Source organism: Salmo salar, chromosome 02 (genome assembly GCF_965601325.2).
Source record: "Salmo salar chromosome 02, fSalSal1, whole genome shotgun sequence".
In the NCBI taxonomy this organism is placed as follows: domain Eukaryota; kingdom Metazoa; phylum Chordata; class Actinopteri; order Salmoniformes; family Salmonidae; genus Salmo; species Salmo salar.
This window is the reverse complement of record NC_138292.1, coordinates 3,042,501-3,065,000: the sequence shown is the minus strand read 5'-3', so window position 1 is coordinate 3,065,000 and position 22,500 is coordinate 3,042,501. Positions and strand designations below refer to the sequence as shown.

The following is a 22,500-nucleotide window of genomic DNA, read 5'->3' as shown; positions in this document are numbered from 1 at the left end:
ATCTCAGTCAGTTGTAGATCTAGTATCTCAGTCAGTTGTAGATGTAGTATCTCAGTCAGTTGTAGATCTAGTATCTCAGTCAGTTGTAGATGTAGTATCTCAGTCAATTGTAGATCTAGTATCTCAGTCAGTTGTAGATCTAGTATCTCAGTCAGTTGTAGATCTAGTATCTCAGTCAGTTGTAGATGTAGTATCTCAGTCAGTTGTAGATCTAGTATCTCAGTCAGTTATAGATCTAGTATCTCAGTCAGTTGTAGATCTAGTATCTCAGTCAGTTGTAGATCTAGTATCTCAGTCAGTTGTAGATCTAGTATCTCAGTCAGTTGTAGATCTAGTATCTCAGTCAGTTGTAGATCTAGTATCTCAGTCAGTTGTAGATCTAGTATCTCAGTCAGTTGTAGATCTAGTATCTCAGTCAGTTGTAGATCTAGTATCTCAGTCAGTTGTAGATCTAGTATCTCAGTCAGTTGTAGATCTAGTATCTCAGTCAGTTGTAGATCTAGTATCTCAGTCAGTTGTAGATCTAGTATCTCAGTCAGTTGTAGATGTAGTATCTCAGTCAGTTGTAGATCTAGTATCTCAGTCAGTTGTAGATCTAGTATCTCAGTCAGTTGTAGATGTAGTATCTCAGTCAATTGTAGATCTAGTATCTCAGTCAGTCGTAGATCTAGTATCTCAGTCAGTCGTAGATCTAGTATCTCAGTCAGTCGTAGATCTAGTATCTCAGTCAGTCGTAGATCTAGTATCTCAGTCAGTCGTAGATCTAGTATCTCAGTCAGTCGTAGATCTAGTATCTCAGTCAGTCGTAGATCTAGTATCTCAGTCAGTCGTAGATCTAGTATCTCAGTCAGTCGTAGATCTAGTATCTCAGTCAGTTGTAGATCTAGTATCTCAGTCAGTTGTAGATCTAGTATCTCAGTCAGTTGTAGATCTAGTATCTCAGTCAGTTGTAGATCTAGTATCTCAGTCAGTTGTAGATGTAGTATCTCAGTCAGTTGTAGATCTAGTATCTCAGTCAGTTGTAGATCTAGTATCTCAGTCAGTTGTAGATGTAGTATCTCAGTCAATTGTAGATCTAGTATCTCAGTCAGTTGTAGATGTAGTATCTCAGTCAATTGTAGATCTAGTATCTCAGTCAGTTGTAGATCTAGTATCTCAGTCAGTCGTAGATCTAGTATCTCAGTCAGTCGTAGATCTAGTATCTCAGTCAGTTATAGATCTAGTATCTCAGTCAGTCGTAGATCTAGTATCTCAGTCAGTCGTAGATCTAGTATCTCAGTCAGTTGTAGATCTAGTATCTCAGTCAGTTGTAGATCTAGTATCTCAGTCAGTCGTAGATCTAGTATCTCAGTCAGTTGTAGATCTAGTATCTCAGTCAGTTGTAGATCTAGTATCTCAGTCAGTTGTAGATCTAGTATCTCAGTCAGTTGTAGATCTAGTATCTCAGTCAGTCAGGGGCCGTTCCTACCGTTGTCCTGTGTTCCCAGGGAGATGCTGAGGCCACTCCTCCTCTTCCTGAGGGTCATGAGTCTCTGCTGGGAGATCTGCCTGGCGATGGACAACGTGCGGTCTTTGTCATGCGTAGATATCTTGGAGTCTGCTGGCTCTCTGCACCGCCACATAGACTTACTGTGGTGTACCGTCAACTAGAGTGAGATATAGAATCAGTCAATCACATTGCATTCATATAGTCCTAAGAACATGTCACCAAGTGCTTTATATTGAAGAGGAATATTGTGTTGGTCTTGATGTTTATTCTGATGGTGTAACGCGGGTCATATAAAGGGGACCAAGGCGCAGCGTGTAGAGTGCTCATACTTTACTTTAATGAAACACTTAACCAAAACAACAAAACGACAGCCAACAGTTCCGTCAGGTACACTTGACTAAACAGAAAACAACTACCCACAACAACACAGGAAAAACAGGCTGCCTAAGTATGGCTTCCAATCAGAGACAACCATAGACAGCTGCCTCTGATTGGAAACCATACCTGGCCAAAACATAGAAAACGAAAACATAGAATTTCCACCCACCTATCACACCCTGACCTAACTAAACAGAGAAAACACAGCTCTCCTAGGTCAGAGCGTGACATATGGATTGATAAAGCAGAGTCAACATTAGATAAGTCAACTGTTTTATAAAGAAGACTTGCTCACAGAAAGAAAGAATAAGAGCTCATTCTCAAAGAAGTTGGCTTTTCAAGTTGGCTTTTCAAGTTGGCTTTTCAAGACAATACTTACACTGTTTCTGTTTTGCTTTCCAGATGTGTATATGGGCGGTAATGAGGAAGCTTTGGATCTGGAAAAACAAAACAGAATGTGTAAGAAAGATCAGATGATTGACAGGAAACAGAAAACCAACAGTCTAAAATGCATTGTGTTTCACACATCAAGTGTAAGACACTTTTGTGACGGCGAGGGAGAGAGTAAAGAAAAAGGAGAGAACAATGAATGAAGTAAGGAATGAATAAAGGAACAATCCATGAGTCAGAAGCCTTCTGAGATATTTACCCTGTAGTCCTTCGTACGCCCCTTGGTTTGGTGAACAGAAGGTCACTGTAAGGAAGTCTTTTAAACTTGTCTCTCCCAACAGCCACGTAAAACTGTCCACTCTCCAAGTCCTTTCCTTCATTCACATGATTTCCATCAAAGGTGTAAAGGCTGTAAAAAGAACAACGCACACATCACAGTCATTTAGGGAAAAGAAGAAGAAGACATTATAAACCAGATCTAATCTGATGTTGATAATGAAACTCACAGGGCGAGTTTCCCAGACACAGATAAAGCCTAATCCTGAACCAAAAAAATGTATTTGATTGGAGAATCCCCATTGAGTATGCTTTTCAGTCCTGGACTAGGTTTAATCTGTGTCTGGGAAACTGCACCCCAAAAGTTGATGAAACTTAAAACATCTATTAAAGTGTAACCAATGACGTTTGGTACCTTCGTACACACCCCAGGATTCTCAAACCCATTTTGTCAGTGATCATCTCCAGAACCCTGTCGTATTGGCCCAGTATCCGCTGGGGTATCAGCAGCCTTAACGCTGGGTTCAACACATCACCATTCGCTACCACACTGCCAAGAGAATCAGAACTCTTCACAATCAGAACACATAACATACTTACTACGACTGTCGTACCTGGCTGGCTCACCTAGCTATCTTCAGACCAATGCTCTGGATAAGAGCGTCTGCTAAATTACTCAAAATGTTCAATGTAATTATAAACTGGGTGGTTGGAGCCCTGAATGCTGATTGGCTGACAGCCGTGGTATATCAGACCGTATATCACGGGTATGACAAAAACATGTCTTTTTCCACTGCTCTAATTACGTTAGTAACCAGTTTATAATAGCAGTAAGGCTTTGTGATATATGGCCAATATACCATGGTTAAGGGCTGTATCCAGACACTCTGCGTTGCGTCGTGCTTAAGAGCAGCCCTTAGCCGTGGTATAATGGCCATATACCACACCCCCTCGGGCCTTATTGGTTAATTATAACACAATTAACATCATGCACCAGTTCAGATCAATGTCAATCACAAACAACTGTGATGATGTAGTAGGTTCTACTTGTATATTAACACAATACACAGACACATTCACACAGGGACAAATGCACACAACAAGTTGAACTTACAAAATGGCACAGGGCTCTTTGATGGGTTTCAGGAATCTTGCTGATACAATGATTCGACTCTGGGGCACCGGTTTAGCCTGTGGATAAGGCTAAAAGTGGAGAAGAGCTTTATTTAACCAGGCAGGTCAGTTAAGAACAAATTCTTATTTACAATGACGGCCTACCGGGGAACAGTGGGTTAACTGCCTTGTTCAGGGGCAGAACGACAGATTTTTACCTTGTCAGCTCTGGGATTCAAACCAGCAACCTTTCTGTTACTGGACCAACACTCTAACCACTAGGCTACCTGCCGCCCCAGATTGATTGGTTATTTGACTAACGTAAAATGTACTGGGCAATATACATAATATCTCCCTAAGGTGAACACTAAAACATCTCATTTTGAGCATTCATCAACTACAAAAAAGAGAACCCATTTTTGAACCAATATAAACCTCTTCCCTGGTGAGAGAGAGAGCAGTCTATTGTGTGTCCTGACAACCCTCTCTGAGGAGCAAAGCCTTAGAGCCCAGTGGGTTGTCAGTAGGTTGTCAGTAGGTTGTCAGTGGGTTGTCAGTGGGTTGTCAGTGGGTTGTCAGTGGGTTGTCAGTGGCTTGTCAGTGGCTTGTCAGTAGGTTGTCAGTGGATTGTCAGTGGGTTGTCAGTGGGTTGTCAGTGGCTTGTCAGTAGGTTGTCAGTGGATTGTCAGTGGGTTGTCAGTGGCTTGTCAGTGGGTTGTCAGTAGGTTGTCAGTGGGTTGTCAGTGGGTTGTCACTGGGTTGTCAGTGGGTTGTCAGTGGGTTTTGTCAGTGGGTTGTCAGTGGGTTGTCAGTAGGTTGTCAGTGGGTTGTCTGGTGTTTATGTAACCGGTGTGAAATGGCAGGCTAGTTAGCGATGTGGGCGCTAATAGTGTTTCAATCGGTGAGGTCACTCGCTCTGAGACCTTGAAGTACCGTAAATTCCGGACTATAAGCCGCAACTTTTTTCCCAGCTTTGAACCTCGCGGCTTAAACAATGACGCGGCTAATATATGGATTTTTCCCGCATTCTGTGACGTGCACAGTTTTTTGGCGGCATGAAGCTTTCATTAGACCAATGAAATTGCCGAACGGGTTAAGGTCAAACAACTTTTTTGTTTACTGTTTAGATTAAATCGAGCGCTCTCAAACTTCCCATCATTCTGATTACGATAGTCATTTTGTCACCCTCATCATGGCAAAGACACAGAGAAATGCATATGATGCAGCTTTCAAGTTGAAGGCGATTGATCTGGCTGTTGGAAAAGGAAATAGAGCTGCTGCACGGGAGCTTGGTCTTAATGAGTCGATGATAAGACATTGGAAACAGCAGCGTGAGGAATTGACTCAGTGCAAAAAGACAACTAAAGCTTACTGCTAATTTTTTGTTACAAGCCGTGTTTCGTTAAAGCCTATTTATTTTTGTTACAAGCCGTGTTTCGTTAAAGCCTGTGTAAAGTTCATTTGTTTCAATGTACCGGTAGGCACCTGCGGCTTATAGACATGTGCGGCTTATTTATATTCAAAATAATATATTTTTTAAATTCAGTGGGTGCGGCTTATATTCAGGTGCGCTTAATAGTCCGGAAATTACCGCGGCTTGTGTGGAGTGGTGGGTAATGATGCTTCGTGGGAGGCAGTTGTTGATGTGTGCAGAGGGTCCCTGGTTTGAGCCCAGGTAGGGGCAAGGAGAGGGACGGAAGCTATACTGTTACATTTAGCCGTGTGTGTGTGGGTGTGGGTGTGTGTGTTGTGAAGGGTCATGCCACTCCTACAGGCTTCCAATCTCCCTAGGCCACACCCTTCCCTCCACACCTGTTCAACTCTCCTGTAATCACCTCACCTCTACCTGTCTGTTTACCTTTCTCCTCACCTCTACCTGTCTGTTTACCTTTCTCCTCTACCTCTCCTCTTCCTCTCCTCTACCTCACCTCTACCTGTCTGTTTACCTTTCTGTTTACCTTTCTCCTCTACCTCACCTCTACCTGTCTGTTTACCTTTCTCCTCTACCTCACCTCTACCTGTCTGTTTACCTTTCTCCTCTACCTCTACCTGTCTGTTTACCTTTCTCCTCTACCTCTCCTCTACCTGTCTGACTGAGATACTAGATCTACAACTGACTGAGATACTAGATCTACAACTGACTGAGATACTAGATCTACAACTGAAAGGTAAACCTGTCTGTTTACCTTTCTCCTCTACCTGTCTGTTTACCTTTCTCCTCTACCTGTCTGTTTACCTTTCTCCTCTACCTTTCTGTTTACCTTTCTCCTCTACCTCACCTCTACCTGTCTGTTTACCTTTCTCCTCTACCTCTCCTCTTCCTCTCCTCTACCTGTCTGTTTACCTTTCTCCTCTACCTCACCTCTACCTGTCTGTTTATCTTTCTCCTCTACCTCACCTCTACCTGTCTGTTTACCTTTCTGTTTACCTTTCTCCTCTACCTCTCCTCTTCCTCTCCTCTACCTGTCTGTTTACCTTTCTCCTCTACCTCACCTCTACCTGTCTGTTTATCTTTCTCCTCTACCTCTCCTCTACCTTTCTGTTTACCTTTCTCCTCCACCTCTCCTCTACCTTTCTGTTTACCTTTCTGTTTACCTTTCTCCTCTACCTTTCTGTTTACCTTTCTCCTCTACCTCTCCTCTACTTTTCTGTTTACCTTTCTCCTCTACCTCACCTCTACCTTTCTGTTTACCTTTCTCCTCCACCTCTCCTCTACTTTTCTGTTTACCTTTCTCCTCTACCTCTCCTCTACCTTTCTGTTTACCTTTCTCCTCTACCTCACCTCTACCTTTCTGTTTACCTTTCTCCTCTACCTCTACCTGTCTGTTTACCTTTCTCCTCTACCTCACCTCTACCTGTCTGTTTACCTTTCTCCTCTACCTCACCTCTACCTGTCTGTTTACCTTTCTCCTCTACCTCTCCTCTACCTGTCTGTTTACCTTTCTCCTCTACCTCTCCTCTACCTTTCTGTTTACCTTTCTCCTCTACCTCTCCTCTACCTGTCTGACTGAGATACTAGATCTACAACTGACTGAGATACTAGATCTACAACTGACTGAGATACTAGATCTACAACTGAAAGGTAAACCTGTCTGTTTACCTTTCTCCTCTACCTGTCTGTTTACCTTTCTCCTCTACCTGTCTGTTTACCTTTCTCCTCTACCTTTCTGTTTACCTTTCTCCTCTACCTCACCTCTACCTGTCTGTTTACCTTTCTCCTCTACCTCTCCTCTTCCTCTCCTCTACCTGTCTGTTTACCTTTCTCCTCTACCTATCTGTTTACCTTTCTGTTTACCTTTCTCCTCTACCTCACCTCTACCTGTCTGTTTATCTTTCTCCTCTACCTCACCTCTACCTGTCTGTTTACCTTTCTGTTTACCTTTCTCCTCTACCTCTACCTGCCTGTTTACCTTTCTGTTTACCTTTCTCCTCTACCTCTCCTCTACCTTACTGTTTACCTTTCTCCTCTACCTCTCCTCTACCTTTCTGTTTACCTTTCTCCTCCACCTCTCCTCTACCTTTCTGTTTACCTTTCTCCTCTACCTTTCTGTTTACCTTTCTCCTCTACCTCTACCTGTCTGTTTACCTTTCTCCTCTACCTCTCCTCTACCTTTCTGTTTACCTTTCTCCTCCACCTCTCCTCTACTTTTCTGTTTACCTTTCTCCTCTACCTCACCTCTACCTTTCTGTTTACCTTTCTCCTCTACCTCTACCTGTCTGTTTACCTTTCTCCTCTACCTCACCTCTACCTGTCTGTTTACCTTTCTCCTCTACCTCACCTCTACCTGTCTGTTTACCTTTCTCCTCTACCTCTCCTCTACCTGTCTGTTTACCTTTCTCCTCTACCTCTCCTCTACCTTTCTGTTTACCTTTCTCCTCTACCTGTCTGTTTACCTTTCTGTTTACCTTTCTCCTCTACCTCTCCTCTACCTGTCTGTTTACCTTTCTCCTCTACCTCTACCTCTACCTGCCTGTTTACCTTTCTCCTCTACCTCTACCTGTCTGTTTACCTTTCTCCTCTACCTCTCCTCTACCTGTCTGTTTACCTTTCTGTTTACCTTTCTCCTCTACCTGTCTGTTTACCTTTCTCCTCTACCTCTCCTCTACCTTTCTGTTTACCTTTCTCCTCCACCTCTCCTCTACCTTTCTGTTTACCTTTCTCCTCTACCTTTCTGTTTACCTTTCTCCTCTACCTCTACCTTTCTGTTTACCTTTCTCCTCTACCTCTCCTCTACCTTTCTGTTTACCTTTCTCCTCCACCTCTCCTCTACCTTTCTGTTTACCTTTCTCCTCTACCTTTCTGTTTACCTTTCTCCTCTACCTCTACCTTTCTGTTTACCTTTCTCCTCTACCTCTCCTCTACCTTTCTGTTTACCTTTCTCCTCCACCTCTCCTCTACCTTTCTGTTTACCTTTCTCCTCTACCTTTCTGTTTACCTTTCTCCTCTACCTCTACCTTTCTGTTTACCTTTCTCCTCTACCTCTCCTCTACCTTTCTGTTTACCTTTCTCCTCCACCTCTCCTCTACCTTTCTGTTTACCTTTCTCCTCTACCTCACCTCTACCTTTCTGTTTACCTTTCTCCTCTACCTCTACCTGTCTGTTTACCTTTCTCCTCTACCTCACCTCTACCTGTCTGTTTACCTTTCTCCTCTACCTCACCTCTACCTGTCTGTTTACCTTTCTCCTCTACCTCTCCTCTACCTGTCTGTTTACCTTTCTCCTCTACCTCTCCTCTACCTTTCTGTTTACCTTTCTCCTCCACCTCTCCTCTACCTTTCTGTTTACCTTTCTCCTCTACCTTTCTGTTTACCTTTCTCCTCTACCTTTCTCCTCTACCTTTCTGTTTACCTTTCTCCTCTACCTCTACCTGTCTGTTTACCTTTCTGTTTCCCTTTCTCCTCTACCTCTCCTCTACCTTTCTGTTTACCTTTCTCCTCTACCTCTCCTCTACCTTTCTGAGTCCTCTGTTTCCCCATATAAGCTGCACGCTTCTTCCTCTCTACCAGTTCAGTTGATGTTGGTGATGCCATGGGGCGGCCCTATCCTTCCATTCGGTGTGATATGATGACGTAAGTGCCCTTTGTTATTATACTGATTGGAGAAATATAAATCCTAAATGTTTATATGTACAGTATATGCGGTAGCCTACATTATATCCCTTTAATAGCCTACGTTATATCCCTTTAATAGCCTACGTTATATCCCTTTAATAGCCTACATTATATCCCTTTAATAGCCTACATTATATCCCTTTAATAACCTACGTTATATCCCTTTAATAGCCTACATTATATCCCTTTAATAGCCTACGTTATATCCCTTTAATAGCCTACATTATATCCCTTTAATAACCTACATTATATCCCTTTAATAGCCTACATTATATCCCTTTAATAGCCTACGTTATATCCCTTTAATAGCCTACGTTATATCCCTTTAATAGCCTACGTTATATCCCTTTAATAGCCTACATTATATCCCTTTAATAACCTACATTATATCCCTTTAATAGCCTACGTTATATCCCTTTAATAGCCTACATTATATCCCTTTAATAGCCTACATTATATCCCTTTAATAACCTACGTTATATCCCTTTAATAGACTACGTTATATCCCTTTAATAGCGTACGTTATATCCCTTTAATAACCTACGCTATATCCCTTTAATAGCCTACGTTATATCCCTTTAATAGCCTACGTTATATCCCTTTAATAGCCTACGTTATATCCCTTTAATAGCGTACGTTATATCCCTTTAATAGCCTACATTATATCCCTTTAATAACCTACATTATATCCCTTTAATAGCCTACGTTATATCCCTTAAATAACCTACATTATATCCCTTTAATAGCCTACGTTATATCCCTTTAATAACCTACGTTAAATCCCTTTAATAGCCTACGTTATATCCCTTTAATAGCGTACGTTATATCCCTTTAATAACCTACGTTATATCCCTTTAATAGCCTACATTATATCCCTTTAATAGCCTATGTTATATCCCTTTAATAGCCTACGTTATATCCCTTTAATAGCGTACGTTATATCCCTTTAATAACCTACGTTATATCCCTTTAATAGCCTACGTTATATCCCTTTAATAGCCTACGTTATATCCCTTTAATAGCCTACGTTATATCCCTTTAATAGCCTACATTATATCCCTTTAATAGCGTACGTTATATCCCTTTAATAGCCTACATTATATCCCTTTAATAGCCTACGTTATATCCCTTTAATAACCTACATTATATCCCTTTAATAGCCTACGTTATATCCCTTTAATAACCTACATTATATCCCTTTAATAACCTACGTTATATCCCTTTAATAGCCTACATTATATCCCTTTAATAGCCTACGTTATATCCCTTTAATAACCTACGTTATATCCCTTTAATAGCCTACATTATATCCCTTTAATAACCTACGTTATATCCCTTTAATAGCCTATGTTATATCCCTTTAATAGTCTACGTTATATTCCTTTAATAGCCTACATTATATCCCTTTAATAGCCTACGTTATATCCCTTTAATAGCCTACGTTAAATCCCTTTAATAGCATACGTTATATCCCTTTAATAGCATACGTTATATCCCTTTAATAACCTACGTTATATCCCTTTAATAGCCTACGTTATATCCCTTTAATAGCCTACGTTATATCCCTTTAATAACCTACGTTATATCCCTAACCTACGTTATATCCCTTTAATAGCCTACGTTATATCCCTTTAATAACCTACATTATATCCCTTTAATAGCCTACGTTAAATCCCTTTAATAGCATACGTTATATCCCTTTAATAGCATACGTTATATCCCTTTAATAACCTACGTTATATCCCTTTAATAGCCTACGTTATATCCCTTTAATAGCCTACGTTATATCCCTTTAATAACCTACGTTATATCCCTAACCTACATTATATCCCTTTAATAGCCATGTTATGTTTGATCATGCTAATTTCTCCTTTTATGTTTATCCTGGCAGTCTCCTCAGTTGGTTGTTGGATTTTAAGCCTGTTCCCCACAGTCACCAGAGGGTATCCTGTGAAGCAAGCTAGATCTGAGTTTTCTAAAGCTAACCAGCTTCAGTTAGCTTCACATTCCAGCTCAGGCTTCATCTATACTACGATGGTGCTTGTCCGCCTGCCGCTAACTCTAGCAGGCTTGTAACTGCGCGTTTATGTCGCATATGGCTAGTCGAACACCAAACGCTTCATTGAGACAATGCTGAAACATCAATCCATTGGAGAGTCAGAACTCCTCATTGAGACAATGCTGAAACATCAATCCACTGGAGAGTCAGAACTCCTCATTGAGACAATGCTGAAACATCAATCCACTGGAGAGTCAGAACTCCTCATTGAGACAATGCTGAAACATCAATCCACTGGAGAGTCAGAACTCCTCATTGAGACAATGCTGAAACATCAATCCACTGGAGAGTCAGAACTCCTCATTGAGACAATGCTGAAACATCAATCCACTGGAGAGTCAGAACTCCTCATTGAGACAATGCTGAAACATCAATCCACTGGAGAGTCAGAACTCCTCATTGAGACAATGCTGAAACATCAATCCATTGGAGAGTCAGAACTCCTCATTGAGACAATGCTGAAACATCAATCCATTGGAGAGTCAGAACTCCTCATTGAGACAATGCTGAAACATCAATCCATTGGAGAGTCAGTGCCACATTTTAATTTGTGCTGAAATCAAAATGAAAGAAAAGGGCTTTTATAAGTGTCGTTTTTAGTTTATTACTTATCATTAATACCTGCTTTGTTTTTGTGTTCTTTCATGACTAAATGTGTAATAGATATTTTAATATCACTATTTTAAAACACAAAACATTGGATTAATAAAATATTTAATTAGCCATCTTCCTCAAATCAGGGGGATGATGCAATCTTTGCAAGCGGGAGGGAATCTGCTTTCATTGGTCCTCAACTCATGGCTTAGTCATTTCATTCAGGGTAAGTGGAGTTAGCCTGCCCTAGACCAGGTTAGTTCTGAATGCAGGATAAATGGAGTTAACCCTGAGTTAGCCTGCCCTGGAGCAGGTTAGTTCTGAATGCAGGATAAATGGAGTTAGCCTGCCCTAGACCAGGTTAGTTCTGAATGCAGGATAAATGGAGTTAGCCTGCCCTAGACCAGGTTAGTTCTGAATGCAGGATAAATGGAGTTAGACCTGAGTTAGCCTGCCCTGGAGCAGGTTAGTTCTGAATGCAGGATAAATGGAGTTAACCCTGAGTTAGCCTGGCCTGGAGCAGGTTAGTTCTGAATGCAGGATAAATGGAGTTAACCCTGAGTTAGCCTGGCCTGGAACAGGTTAGTTCTGAATGCAGGATAAATGGAGTTAGACCTGAGTTAGCCTGCCCTGGAACAGGTTAGTTCTGAATGCAGGATAAATGGAGTTAACCCTGAGTTAGCCTGGCCTGGAACAGGTTAGTTCTGAATGCAGGATAAATGGAGTTAGACCTGAGTTAGCCTGCCCTGGAACAGGTTAGTTCTGAATGCAGGATCAATGGAGTTAGACCTGAGTTAGCCTGGCCTGGAGCAGGTTAGTTCTGAATGCAGGATAAATGGAGTTAGACCTGAATTAGCCTGCCCTGGATCAGGTTAGTTCTGAATGCAGGATAAATGGAGTTAGACCTGAGTTAGCCTGGCCTGGAACAGGTTAGTTCTGAATGCAGGATAAATGGAGTTAGACCTGAGTTTGCCTGCCCTGGAGCAGGTTAGTTCTGAATGCAGGATAAATGGAGTTAGCCTTGAGTTAGCCAGCCCTGGAGCAGGTTAGTTCTGAATGCAGGATAAATGGAGTCAGCCCTGAATTAGCCTGCCCTGGATCAGGTTAGTTCTGCAGGTTTCAGTGCCATAGAAATGTACCTGGCTAAAAGGTGAGCCACGTTCGATTGACCGGTTATCCTGTGTTGGACACAAGAGTTGATCAACGTTACGTCTCTAACTCCTCAGACCTGCTTGGTAGGATAACCCTCTGGCACTACTTTGTCATGTGTTCCTAATGTTTCCATTCTTTATCTCCCTTTCAGACCTCCACGTCCTTGTTCCCCACGTTCTTGTTCCCCACGTCCTTGTTCTCCACGTCCTTGTTCCCCACGTCCTTGTTCCCCACGTCCTTGTTCTCCACGTCCTGGTTCTCCACATCCTTGTCCTCCACATCCTTGTCCTCCACATCCTTGTTCATTGCATTCTGACCGATGCGCCATAATGGCAGCAACAGTCCTGAACCTAGCTTACAGTCCTGAACCTAGCTTACAGTCTATGGTGGCAGCAACAGTCCTGAACCTAGCTTACAGTCCTGAACCTAGCTTACAGTCCTGAACCTAGCTTACAGTCTATGGTGGCAGCAACAGTCCTGAACCTAGCTTACAGTCTATGGTGGCAGGAACAGTCCTGAACCTAGCTTACAGTCTATGATGGCAGCAACAGTCCTGAACCTAGCTTACAGTCCTGAACCTAGCTTACAGTCTATGATGGCAGGAACAGTCCTGAACCTAGCTTACAGTCCATGATGGCAGGAACAGTCGTGAACCTAGCTTACAGTCCATGGTGGCAGGAACAGTCCTGAACCTAGCTTACAGTCCATGATGGCAGGAACAGTCCTGAACCTAGCTTACAGTCCATGGTGGCAGGAACAGTCCTAAACCCAGTTAACAGTCCATCCTAGCCCTACTTCCTCTTAAGTGTGGCGGGCTGTTTGGTCACAGCCAGGGTTGTGAGTGTTGTTTGAGGGCCTCTTTAATTGAACCAATCAGAGGAACATGACAGTGGTGAGTGTGGCTCTCATAAATAGACTGGCCTATTAAACCTCCACTAGTCATGATTAGAACAGAACTCATGCAGTGGTTGTGTCCCAAATGGCACCCTATTCCCTCTATAGTGCCCTATTTTTTTTGGCCAGAGCACTATGGGCCCTGATCAAAAGTGGTGCACTACATAGGGAATAGGGTGCCATTTGGGACACGTGTGGCTGCTCCTCTGTAAATAAACTGATTGTAAATAAAACCCTTAGCGCTGGACAAGGTGGCTACGGACGTGTGACGTCAGTGTTTCCACCTCTCGGTGTGGGGTAAGATATATCTGACCACGAGGCACTCTGCGGCCAACAATGATTGCTTAAAGATGTTTTTCCAGATTAAATATGTATTGAAGGAGGTTGATTATCATCATTACATTAGTAATTCATAGTCACTGATCTGCCAACAAAGTGATTATTCACAAACCACAAAGGACTTGACTAAACACTGGTATTCACCTCACTTAGCTGTTCTTTCTCAAACAGCACTGACCATGTTTACATGCACACCAATATCCTGTTATTATTCAGGTTACCATGTTTACATGCACACCAATATCCTGTTATTATTCAGGTTACCATGTTTACATGCACACCAATATCCTGTTATTATTCAGGTTACCACGTTTACATGCACACCAATATCCTGTTATTATTCAGGTTACCACGTTTACATGCACACCAATATCCTGTTATTATTCAGGTTACCATGTTTACATGCACACCAATATCCTGTTATTATTCAGGTTACCATGTTTACATGCACATCAATATCCTGTTATTATTCAGGTTACCACGTTTACATGCACACCAATATCCTGTTATTATTCAGGTTACCACGTTTACATGCACACCAATATCCTGTTATTATTCAGGTTACCACGTTTACATGCACACCAATATCCTGTTATTATTCAGGTTACCATGTTTACATGCACACCAATATCCTGTTATTATTCAGGTTACCATGTTTACATGCACACCAATATCCTGTTATTATTCAGGTTACCACGTTTACATGCACACCAATATCCTGTTATTATTCAGGTTACCATGTTTACATGCACACCAATATCCTGTTATTATTCAGGTTACCACGTTTACATGCACACCAATATCCTGTTATTATTCAGGTTACCATGTTTACATGCACACCAATATCCTGTTATTATTCAGGTTACCATGTTTACATGCACACCAATATCCTGTTATTATTCAGGTTACCACGTTTACATGCACACCAATATCCTGTTATTATTCAGGTTACCACGTTTACATGCACACCAATATCCTGTTATTATTCAGGTTACCATGTTTACATGCACACCAATATCCTGTTATTATTCAGGTTACCATGTTTACATGCACACCAATATCCTGTTATTATTCAGGTTACCACGTTTACATGCACACCAATATCCTGTTATTATTCAGGTTACCATGTTTACATGCACACCAATATCCTGTTATTATTCAGGTTACCATGTTTACATGCACACCAATATCCTGTTATTATTCAGGTTACCACGTTTACATGCACACCAATATCCTGTTATTATTCAGGTTACCATGTTTACATGCACACCAATATCCTGTTATTATTCAGGTTACCACGTTTACATGCACACCAATATCCTGTTATTATTCAGGTTACCATGTTTACATGCACATCAATATCCTGTTATTATTCAGGTTACCACGTTTACATGCACATCAATATCCTGTTATTATTCGGCATAATAAAGTATTCTGTTTTTGACTTGATGCATATAAACATCATATCCCGTTTACAATAAACCCCCAAAAAGCTTCTATCCCAGTTATGAGATAAATAAGATTCCTGGGATATGCTAATTTTAGATGGGATACATCTTATCCTGTCTACTGTTGTTTTCCACGGTCTGAACAGGCTCAGTTCCACAGGTGTTGTGTGATGATGTTTTCATCTGAATGTCAAACAAATTACTTCAAAAAGTAGCAGTTCCATCCACAATAATTCCATAATAATTTATTTTGCTGATATTCCGTACTGGACCGTCTAAGCTACTGGCTAAGCTTCTTTCACCCCTAATTTAGACAAGTTTCTGCTTATAATTTCCCACATTTGGTAGGCCATATTGTAATTTCCGACATTTGGTAGGCCATATTGTAATTTCCGACATTTGGTAGGCCATATTGTAATTTCCGACATTTGGTGGCCATATTGTAATTTCCGACATTTGGTAGGCCATTTTGTAATTTCCGACATTTGGTAGGCCATATTGTAATTTCCGACATTGGTAGGCCATTTTGTAATTTCCGACATTTGGTAGACCATATTGTAATTTCCGACATTTGGTAGGCCATTTTGTAATTTCCGACATTTGGTAGACCATATTGTAATTTCCGACATTGGTAGGCCATTTTGTAATTTCCGACATTTGGTAGACCATATTGTAATTTCCGACATTTGGTAGGCCATTTTGTAATTTCCGACATTTGGTAGGCCATATTGTAATTTCCGACATTGGTAGGCCATTTTGTAATTTCCGACATTTGGTAGACCATATTGTAATTTCCGACATTTGGTAGGCCATATTGTAATTTCCGACATTTGGTAGGCCATATTGTAATTTCCGACATTCGGTAGGCCATATTGTAATTTCCGACATTTGGTTGGCCATTTGTTTGTCAACTATAGTTAGATACATGCAGCTTCTATTCTGTCATAACTTGTTGCCCCAGAAAAGTAAATAAAGTAGTGCTGACCAGAATAATGTCTAACATGGACAGAATGGATACATTAGTAATCTAGTTAACATTGGTAAAGTTGTCTGTTTCCTTTTAGGGACCGGGGAGAAAAGTAAATAAAGTAGTGCTGACCAGAATAATGTCTAACATGGACAGAATGGATACATTAGTAATCTAGTTAACATTGGTAAAGTTGTCTGTTTCCTTTTAGGGACCGGGGAGAAAACTCAATAACGTAGTGCTGACCAGAATAATGTCTAAGATCCATAGAATGGATACATTAGTAATCTAGTTAACATTGGTAAAGTTGTCTGTTTCCTTTTAGGGACCGGGGAGAAAAGTAAATAAAGTAGTGCTGACCAGAATAATGTCTAACATGGATAGAATGGATACATTAGTAATCTAGTTAACATTGGTAAAGTTGTCTGTTTCCTTTTAGGGACCGGGGAGAAAAGTAAATAAAGTAGTGCTGACCAGAATAATGTCTTACATGGATAGAATGGATACATTAGTAATCTAGTTAACATTGGTAAAGTTGTCTGTTTCTTTTTAGGGACCGGGGAGAAAACGCAATAACTCCCAGAACAGTGGAAAGATCAGTCCCATGCAAAATGTCCAAATGTCATCAGTTTGACGGGTTTTAAGGAAATGAAAAGCTGTAAAAATGATAAAACACGTTTCTGATAAGACTTCAGTTCGTCTTGGGTAAATATTTTATGTGGTTGAAATTATGTCTGCTTGCATAACAGAGTCAAAGATAACACATTAAACGTGCATTCGCATTTTCTCAAGAGATGCTGAAAGAAATCATATTTCTCCACTCCTGTTCCCGAGACTAAATTAACATTTGTTGTATAATTTTACTGCAAAAAATTCATAATTCTGCAGGAGTTAATACTATACTACTCTACATGTGAGATGTTATTGGCCTACAGTCACGTCCTGACCAGTATAAGGGGTTATTTGTCATTATAGTTGGTCAGGGCGTGGCGGGGGGGTGTTTGTTTTGTGTGTTTGGGTATTTTGGGTTTAGGTTCTAGTTTTCCTATTTCTATGTTTAAATCTAGCTTTTCTATTTCTATGTGAGTTTTGGTAATGACCTCCAATTAGAGACAGCTGGTGGTTGTTGTCTCTAATTGGAGGCCATATTTAGTTGTGTTTGTTTTCACTTGTGTTTGTGGGTGGTTGTTTCTAGTATAGTCTGTGCACCTTACTGGACTGTTTTTGTCGTTTGTTTATTTTGATTAAGTGTTTTCTTTAATAAAATAAGAAGATGAGCACTTTACCTGCTGCACCTTGGTCCACTCAATACGACCCGTGTGACACCTTTAGTGTCCATTTTTCAGTTACTAATCCATTTAACCCATATGAATTTAAATGAGGAATATTCTGATAATTCATAGGTACAGGGATACTCGTGAGCGGGATATCAAAGGTGCATGTAAACATCTAATCCCGAATAAGACCTTAAGCGGGATATGAGCTACTACCCAGAATACTGTGCGCATGTAAACATGGTGACTGACATTACACCTTTCATAGCTGATTCTTCGCAAACAGGCACCCAGAGGCCAGGGCTTCTCAAACAGTCACCCAGAGACCAGGGCTTCTCAAAATGGCACCCAGAGACCAGGGCTTCTCAAACAGGCACCCAGAGGCCAGGGCTTCTCAAACAGGCACCCAGAGACCAGGGCTTCTCAAACAGGCACCCAGAGACCAGGGCTTCTCAAACAGGCACCCAGAGACCAGGGCTTCTCAAACAGGCACCCAGAGGCCAGGGCTTCTCAAACAGGCACCCAGAGGCCAGGGCTTCTCAAACAGGCACCCAGAGACCAGGGCTTCTCAAACAGGCACCCAGAGGCCAGGGCTTCTCAAACAGTCACCCAGAGACCAGGGCTTCTCAAACAGGCACCCAGAGGCCAGGGCTTCTCAAACAGGCACCCAGAGGCCAGGGCTTCTCAAACAGGCACCCAGAGACCAGGGCTTCTCAAACAGGCACCCAGAGGCCAGGGCTTCTCAAACAGGCACCCAGAGGCCAGGGCTTCTCAAACAGGCACCCAGAGGCCAGTGCTTCTCAAACAGGCACCCAGAGGCCAGTGCTTCTCAAACAGGCACCCAGAGACCAGGGCTTCTCAAACAGGCACCCAGAGGCCAGGGCTTCTCAAACAGGCACCCAGAGACCAGGGCTTCTCAAACAGGCACCGAGAGACCAGGGCTTCTCAAACAGGCACCCAGAGTCCAGGGCTTCTCAAACAGGCACCCAGAGACCAGGACATCTTGTGAGTGAATGTTGACAATTAAAAACATGTTTCCCTTTTGAAGGACAAACGTCATCCATCATTCAAAACAGTTGCAGTCTAATTGACAGCACAGCATGGCCAGCAAGCCAGGACCAGTAGAAGACACGGTCTAGTGAGTTTCTCTTGGTAAAGTGGTGTGAATGGAGGACAGTACAACAAGTCATCTCACCTGCCCTGAAGTAGTAAGGAGCATCCTCTTCTTTTTGGATCCTATCTGTGAATAACTGCAATTACAATGGAGGGACAAAGTTATACACTCAACTGCAATTACAATGGAGGGACAAAGTTATACACTCAACTACAATTACAATGGAGGGACAAAGTTATACACTCAGCTACAATTACAATGGAGGGACAAAGTTATACACTCAACTACAATTACAATGGAGGGACAAAGTTATACACTCAACTACAATTACAATGGAGGGACAAAGTTATACACTCAACTACAATTACAATGGAGGGACAAAGTTATACACTCAACTACAATTACAATGGAGGGACAAAGTTATACACTCAACTACAATTACAATGGAGGGACAAAGTTATACACACAACTGCAATTATCTGTGGTATAATTGGTCAGAAATTTTACAGAATATTTTTTTTTTATTTAAACTTTATTTAACTAGGCAAATCAGCTAAGAACAAATTCTTATTTTACAATGACGGCCTACCCCGGCCAAAACCTTCCCTTAACCCGGACGACGCTAGGCCAACTGTGAGTGGCCTTATGGGACTCCTTCCGATCACGGCCGGTTGTGATACAGCCAAGGATCGAACCAGAGTCTGTAGTAACGCCTCTAGCACTGAGATGCAAGTGCCTTAGACAGCTGAGCCACTCGGGAGGCCATATAATGGGTCTAGGAGGAGTGTGGTCCAAATGCCACAATGTCATCTCTATGTCATCTCTATGTCATCTCTATGTCTCTATGTCACAATGTCATCTCAAAGCTCCTATCTAAGTAACTGCAATTGCAATGGAGGGACAAGTATCATGAAAAAACCTTTCAGTGATAAAATATGAGGATACAATTACTATGAATAGATTCTATAAGGAGTGTGGGCCAAATGCCATCTCTACAAACCCTTTAATAAAAGGCTGCTTTACAGATAATAATTATAGTGGGTACAGTAGCCTACATGTTTAGGGAACACTGTCCAACTGTAACAGTTCGAATTAGGGTTATCACTATTTTATAGTTATTGCAACATCAGTAAAGTGAGGTCAACTCGACCTTGAAATGTGAACATCACAGACAGAGAGTCTGTCATTCAGTATCAATGAACATCACAGACAGCGAGTCTGTCATTCAGTATCAATGAACATCACAGACAGCGAGTCTGTCATTCAGTATCAATGAACATTACAGACAGCGAGTCTGTCATTCAGTATCAATGAACATCACAGACAGCGAGTCTGTCATTCAGTATCAATGAACATCACAGACAGCGAGTCTGTCATTCAGTATCAATGAACATCACAGACAGCGAGTCTGTCATTCAGTATCAATGAACATCACAGACAGCGAGTCTGTCATTCAGTATCAATGAACATCACAGACAGCGAGTCTGTCATTCAGTATCAATGAACATCACAGACAGCGAGTCTGTCATTCAGTATCAATGAACATCACAGACAGCGAGTCTGTCATTCAGTATCAATGAACATCACAGACAGCGAGTCTGTCATTCAGTATCAATGAACATCACAGACAGCGAGTCTGTCATTCAGTATCAATGAACATCACAGACAGCGAGTCTGTCATTCAGTATCAATGAACATCACAGACAGCGAGTCTGTCATTCAGTATCAATGAACATCACAGACAGCGAGTCTGTCATTCAGTATCAATGAACATCACAGACAGCGAGTCTGTCATTCAGTATCAATGAACATCACAGACAGCGAGTCTGTCATTCAGTATCAATGAACATCAATGAACATCAATAATATACATTAACTAATTCAACAGACAATTATTACACACACACACACACACATTTATCTTACTCACTCCAATTTCTTGAATTTCTCTCTCCCGGCAGCGACATATTGTTCCCCGCTCTGTAGATGGTCCAGGCAGGCCACCCGATGTCCCATTCTAGGGGTGTAGATGTTCCGAACCGCTCCAAACGGAGCCTGCACACCCCCCGTCACATCTCGAAGAAAAGTGTCAAAATTGGACACTCTCTTTTGGTTTACCACTAACCGGCGAGCCTCGTAAAAGGGATCTCCATTTCGATACACGAAAATGTTCTTCACGACAGGTTGGGATAGAAAATTGGGCTTTTCAGAGTTCATGACGATTGGGGTCAAAGTATGGAAGGCTATGCTAGATCATTTCCCCACACAAATAAAAATGCATCCAATTTCAACGTAGTAAACCACACTGTTACAGGATTGGACGGTCGTCATTATCGATACGCCGTTAACGGATATTTTAGGTCCATTCAGTCCACATTTTCAAATGAGCATCTTGAACTTCGCATAAAATAGTCCACTGCGCAACCTGAACGAAAGTTAGGCTACTTAGCTGAGTTCTTCAATCGTGCATGTTATTCAGGTAAATACTTCCTGGTAAAAATGTTCTGAATGTAACGGGAACAACTTCATAAAAGGCACATGCAGAGTCAGGTTGCGTGGCCCGTTATGCCCCGTTCTGCCCAGGTGACGGTAGAAGTCTCCTGTGTATCATACCGTTTTCCTACGGTGTGTTCAGCCCCGAGGTGTCATGGGAAGGCAGGTGTTGAGCCGTTTCTATAGAAACACACACGCACACAGTCACACCGCTTGTCACTAACTGCACCGCCACAAGCAACAGGTGGGTTAATAACTCAACTAAAAACAAGTGCATGGAATATAAACGTTATGAATGGGGAACAAGTCGTAAGCACACGTATAACTCTGTACAAAAAAAGTGAAGAGAATCAATTTACAAATAAAAAATCTATGGAACCTTAAAGGCCCAATGCTGACGTTTTTATCTCAATATCAAATCATTTCTGGTTAACAATGAAGTACCTTACCGCAAGTATTTTAAATTAAAATGGTCAAAAATAAAGAAATATCTTATTCGTAAATAGCAGCTTCTCAAGCAAGAATGTTGCTAGGAGTCTGGGAGTGGTCTGAATGGGGAGGTGAAAACTGAAAACTAGCTGTTATTGGCAGAGAGGTTTGGAACTCTCTTTCTTATTGGTCTATTAACTAATTAACCACAGGGACGGTCACCAGGTGATGTCTTTCCGAACAGCTCTTACAATAAAAGGGCATTTGCATAATTTTCACAATTTCGCAGTATTTTTCCAACCACCTAGTGTGAAAGTAGATATAAAACACAGCACTGGGCCTTTAAAACTTTGAAAAGTTATTTATTTTTAATGAGATATCAAGGGACCAATTGGAGGTCCTGTGTTGGATCTTGATAGAAGAAGAAAAACATGTTTGTTTTGTGGACTATATATTATGTTGCATGACAACAGCGATGCAGAACATTTCACAGTGTGTATGCTCTCAAAGGTGCAATATGCAGAAAAAGCTCTGACCATTTCCTGATTGCTAAAATTCAAATAGTTCGCCTAATTTCAGTTCATGTGACAAAACAAGCAGTCATTGTGTAGAGAATCATTGTACCATCTAAACTGCTGTGAAACATATTTTCCATAACCCTGAACATTTACATTTTCAGCTGTTTGAATCTGGTGTACAAAACCGAAAGTAAAAGACACAAAAACAAAACTTAAGAACGGGAATCATAGACATAGCGCACATAGAACACATCTACAGCTTCTTAGACTTGTTTTCAATGAGAATCACAGATCTATAACTGACCTTTCTATGTGAATTTGGTCGGGTCGGCCAAAAAGTGACATATTGCAGCTTTAAACATCGAGGTCAGGTCACACCAAAACAACAGAGGTGATGAATGTAATTTTGTTATTCCTTAATTTATGCCTAATTTCCATGGTAAATTTACAATGACACGATT

The 22,500-nt window shown here is 41.4% G+C and overlaps 1 protein-coding gene across 1 annotated transcript in view; it reads right to left on the bottom strand.

Moving 5' to 3' along the window:
• LOC145859530 (uncharacterized) overlaps positions 1 to 21,299 on the bottom strand; it is a 45,224-nt gene extending 23,925 nt beyond the window's left edge. Inside the window, exons 1-7 of the mRNA XM_082959125.1 lie at positions 20,530 to 21,299; positions 18,681 to 18,735; positions 3,648 to 3,736; positions 2,949 to 3,083; positions 2,517 to 2,666; positions 2,247 to 2,304; positions 1,469 to 1,646 (exon numbers count right to left, since the gene is read on the bottom strand). Of these exons, the coding sequence (XP_082815251.1) occupies positions 1,469 to 1,646; positions 2,247 to 2,304; positions 2,517 to 2,666; positions 2,949 to 3,083; positions 3,648 to 3,736; positions 18,681 to 18,735; positions 20,530 to 20,816 (952 nt within the window). The 5' untranslated portion in view covers positions 20,817 to 21,299. The remainder of the gene's footprint in view (positions 1 to 1,468; positions 1,647 to 2,246; positions 2,305 to 2,516; positions 2,667 to 2,948; positions 3,084 to 3,647; positions 3,737 to 18,680; positions 18,736 to 20,529) is intronic.
• Positions 21,300 to 22,500: the final 1,201 nt, after the last annotated feature.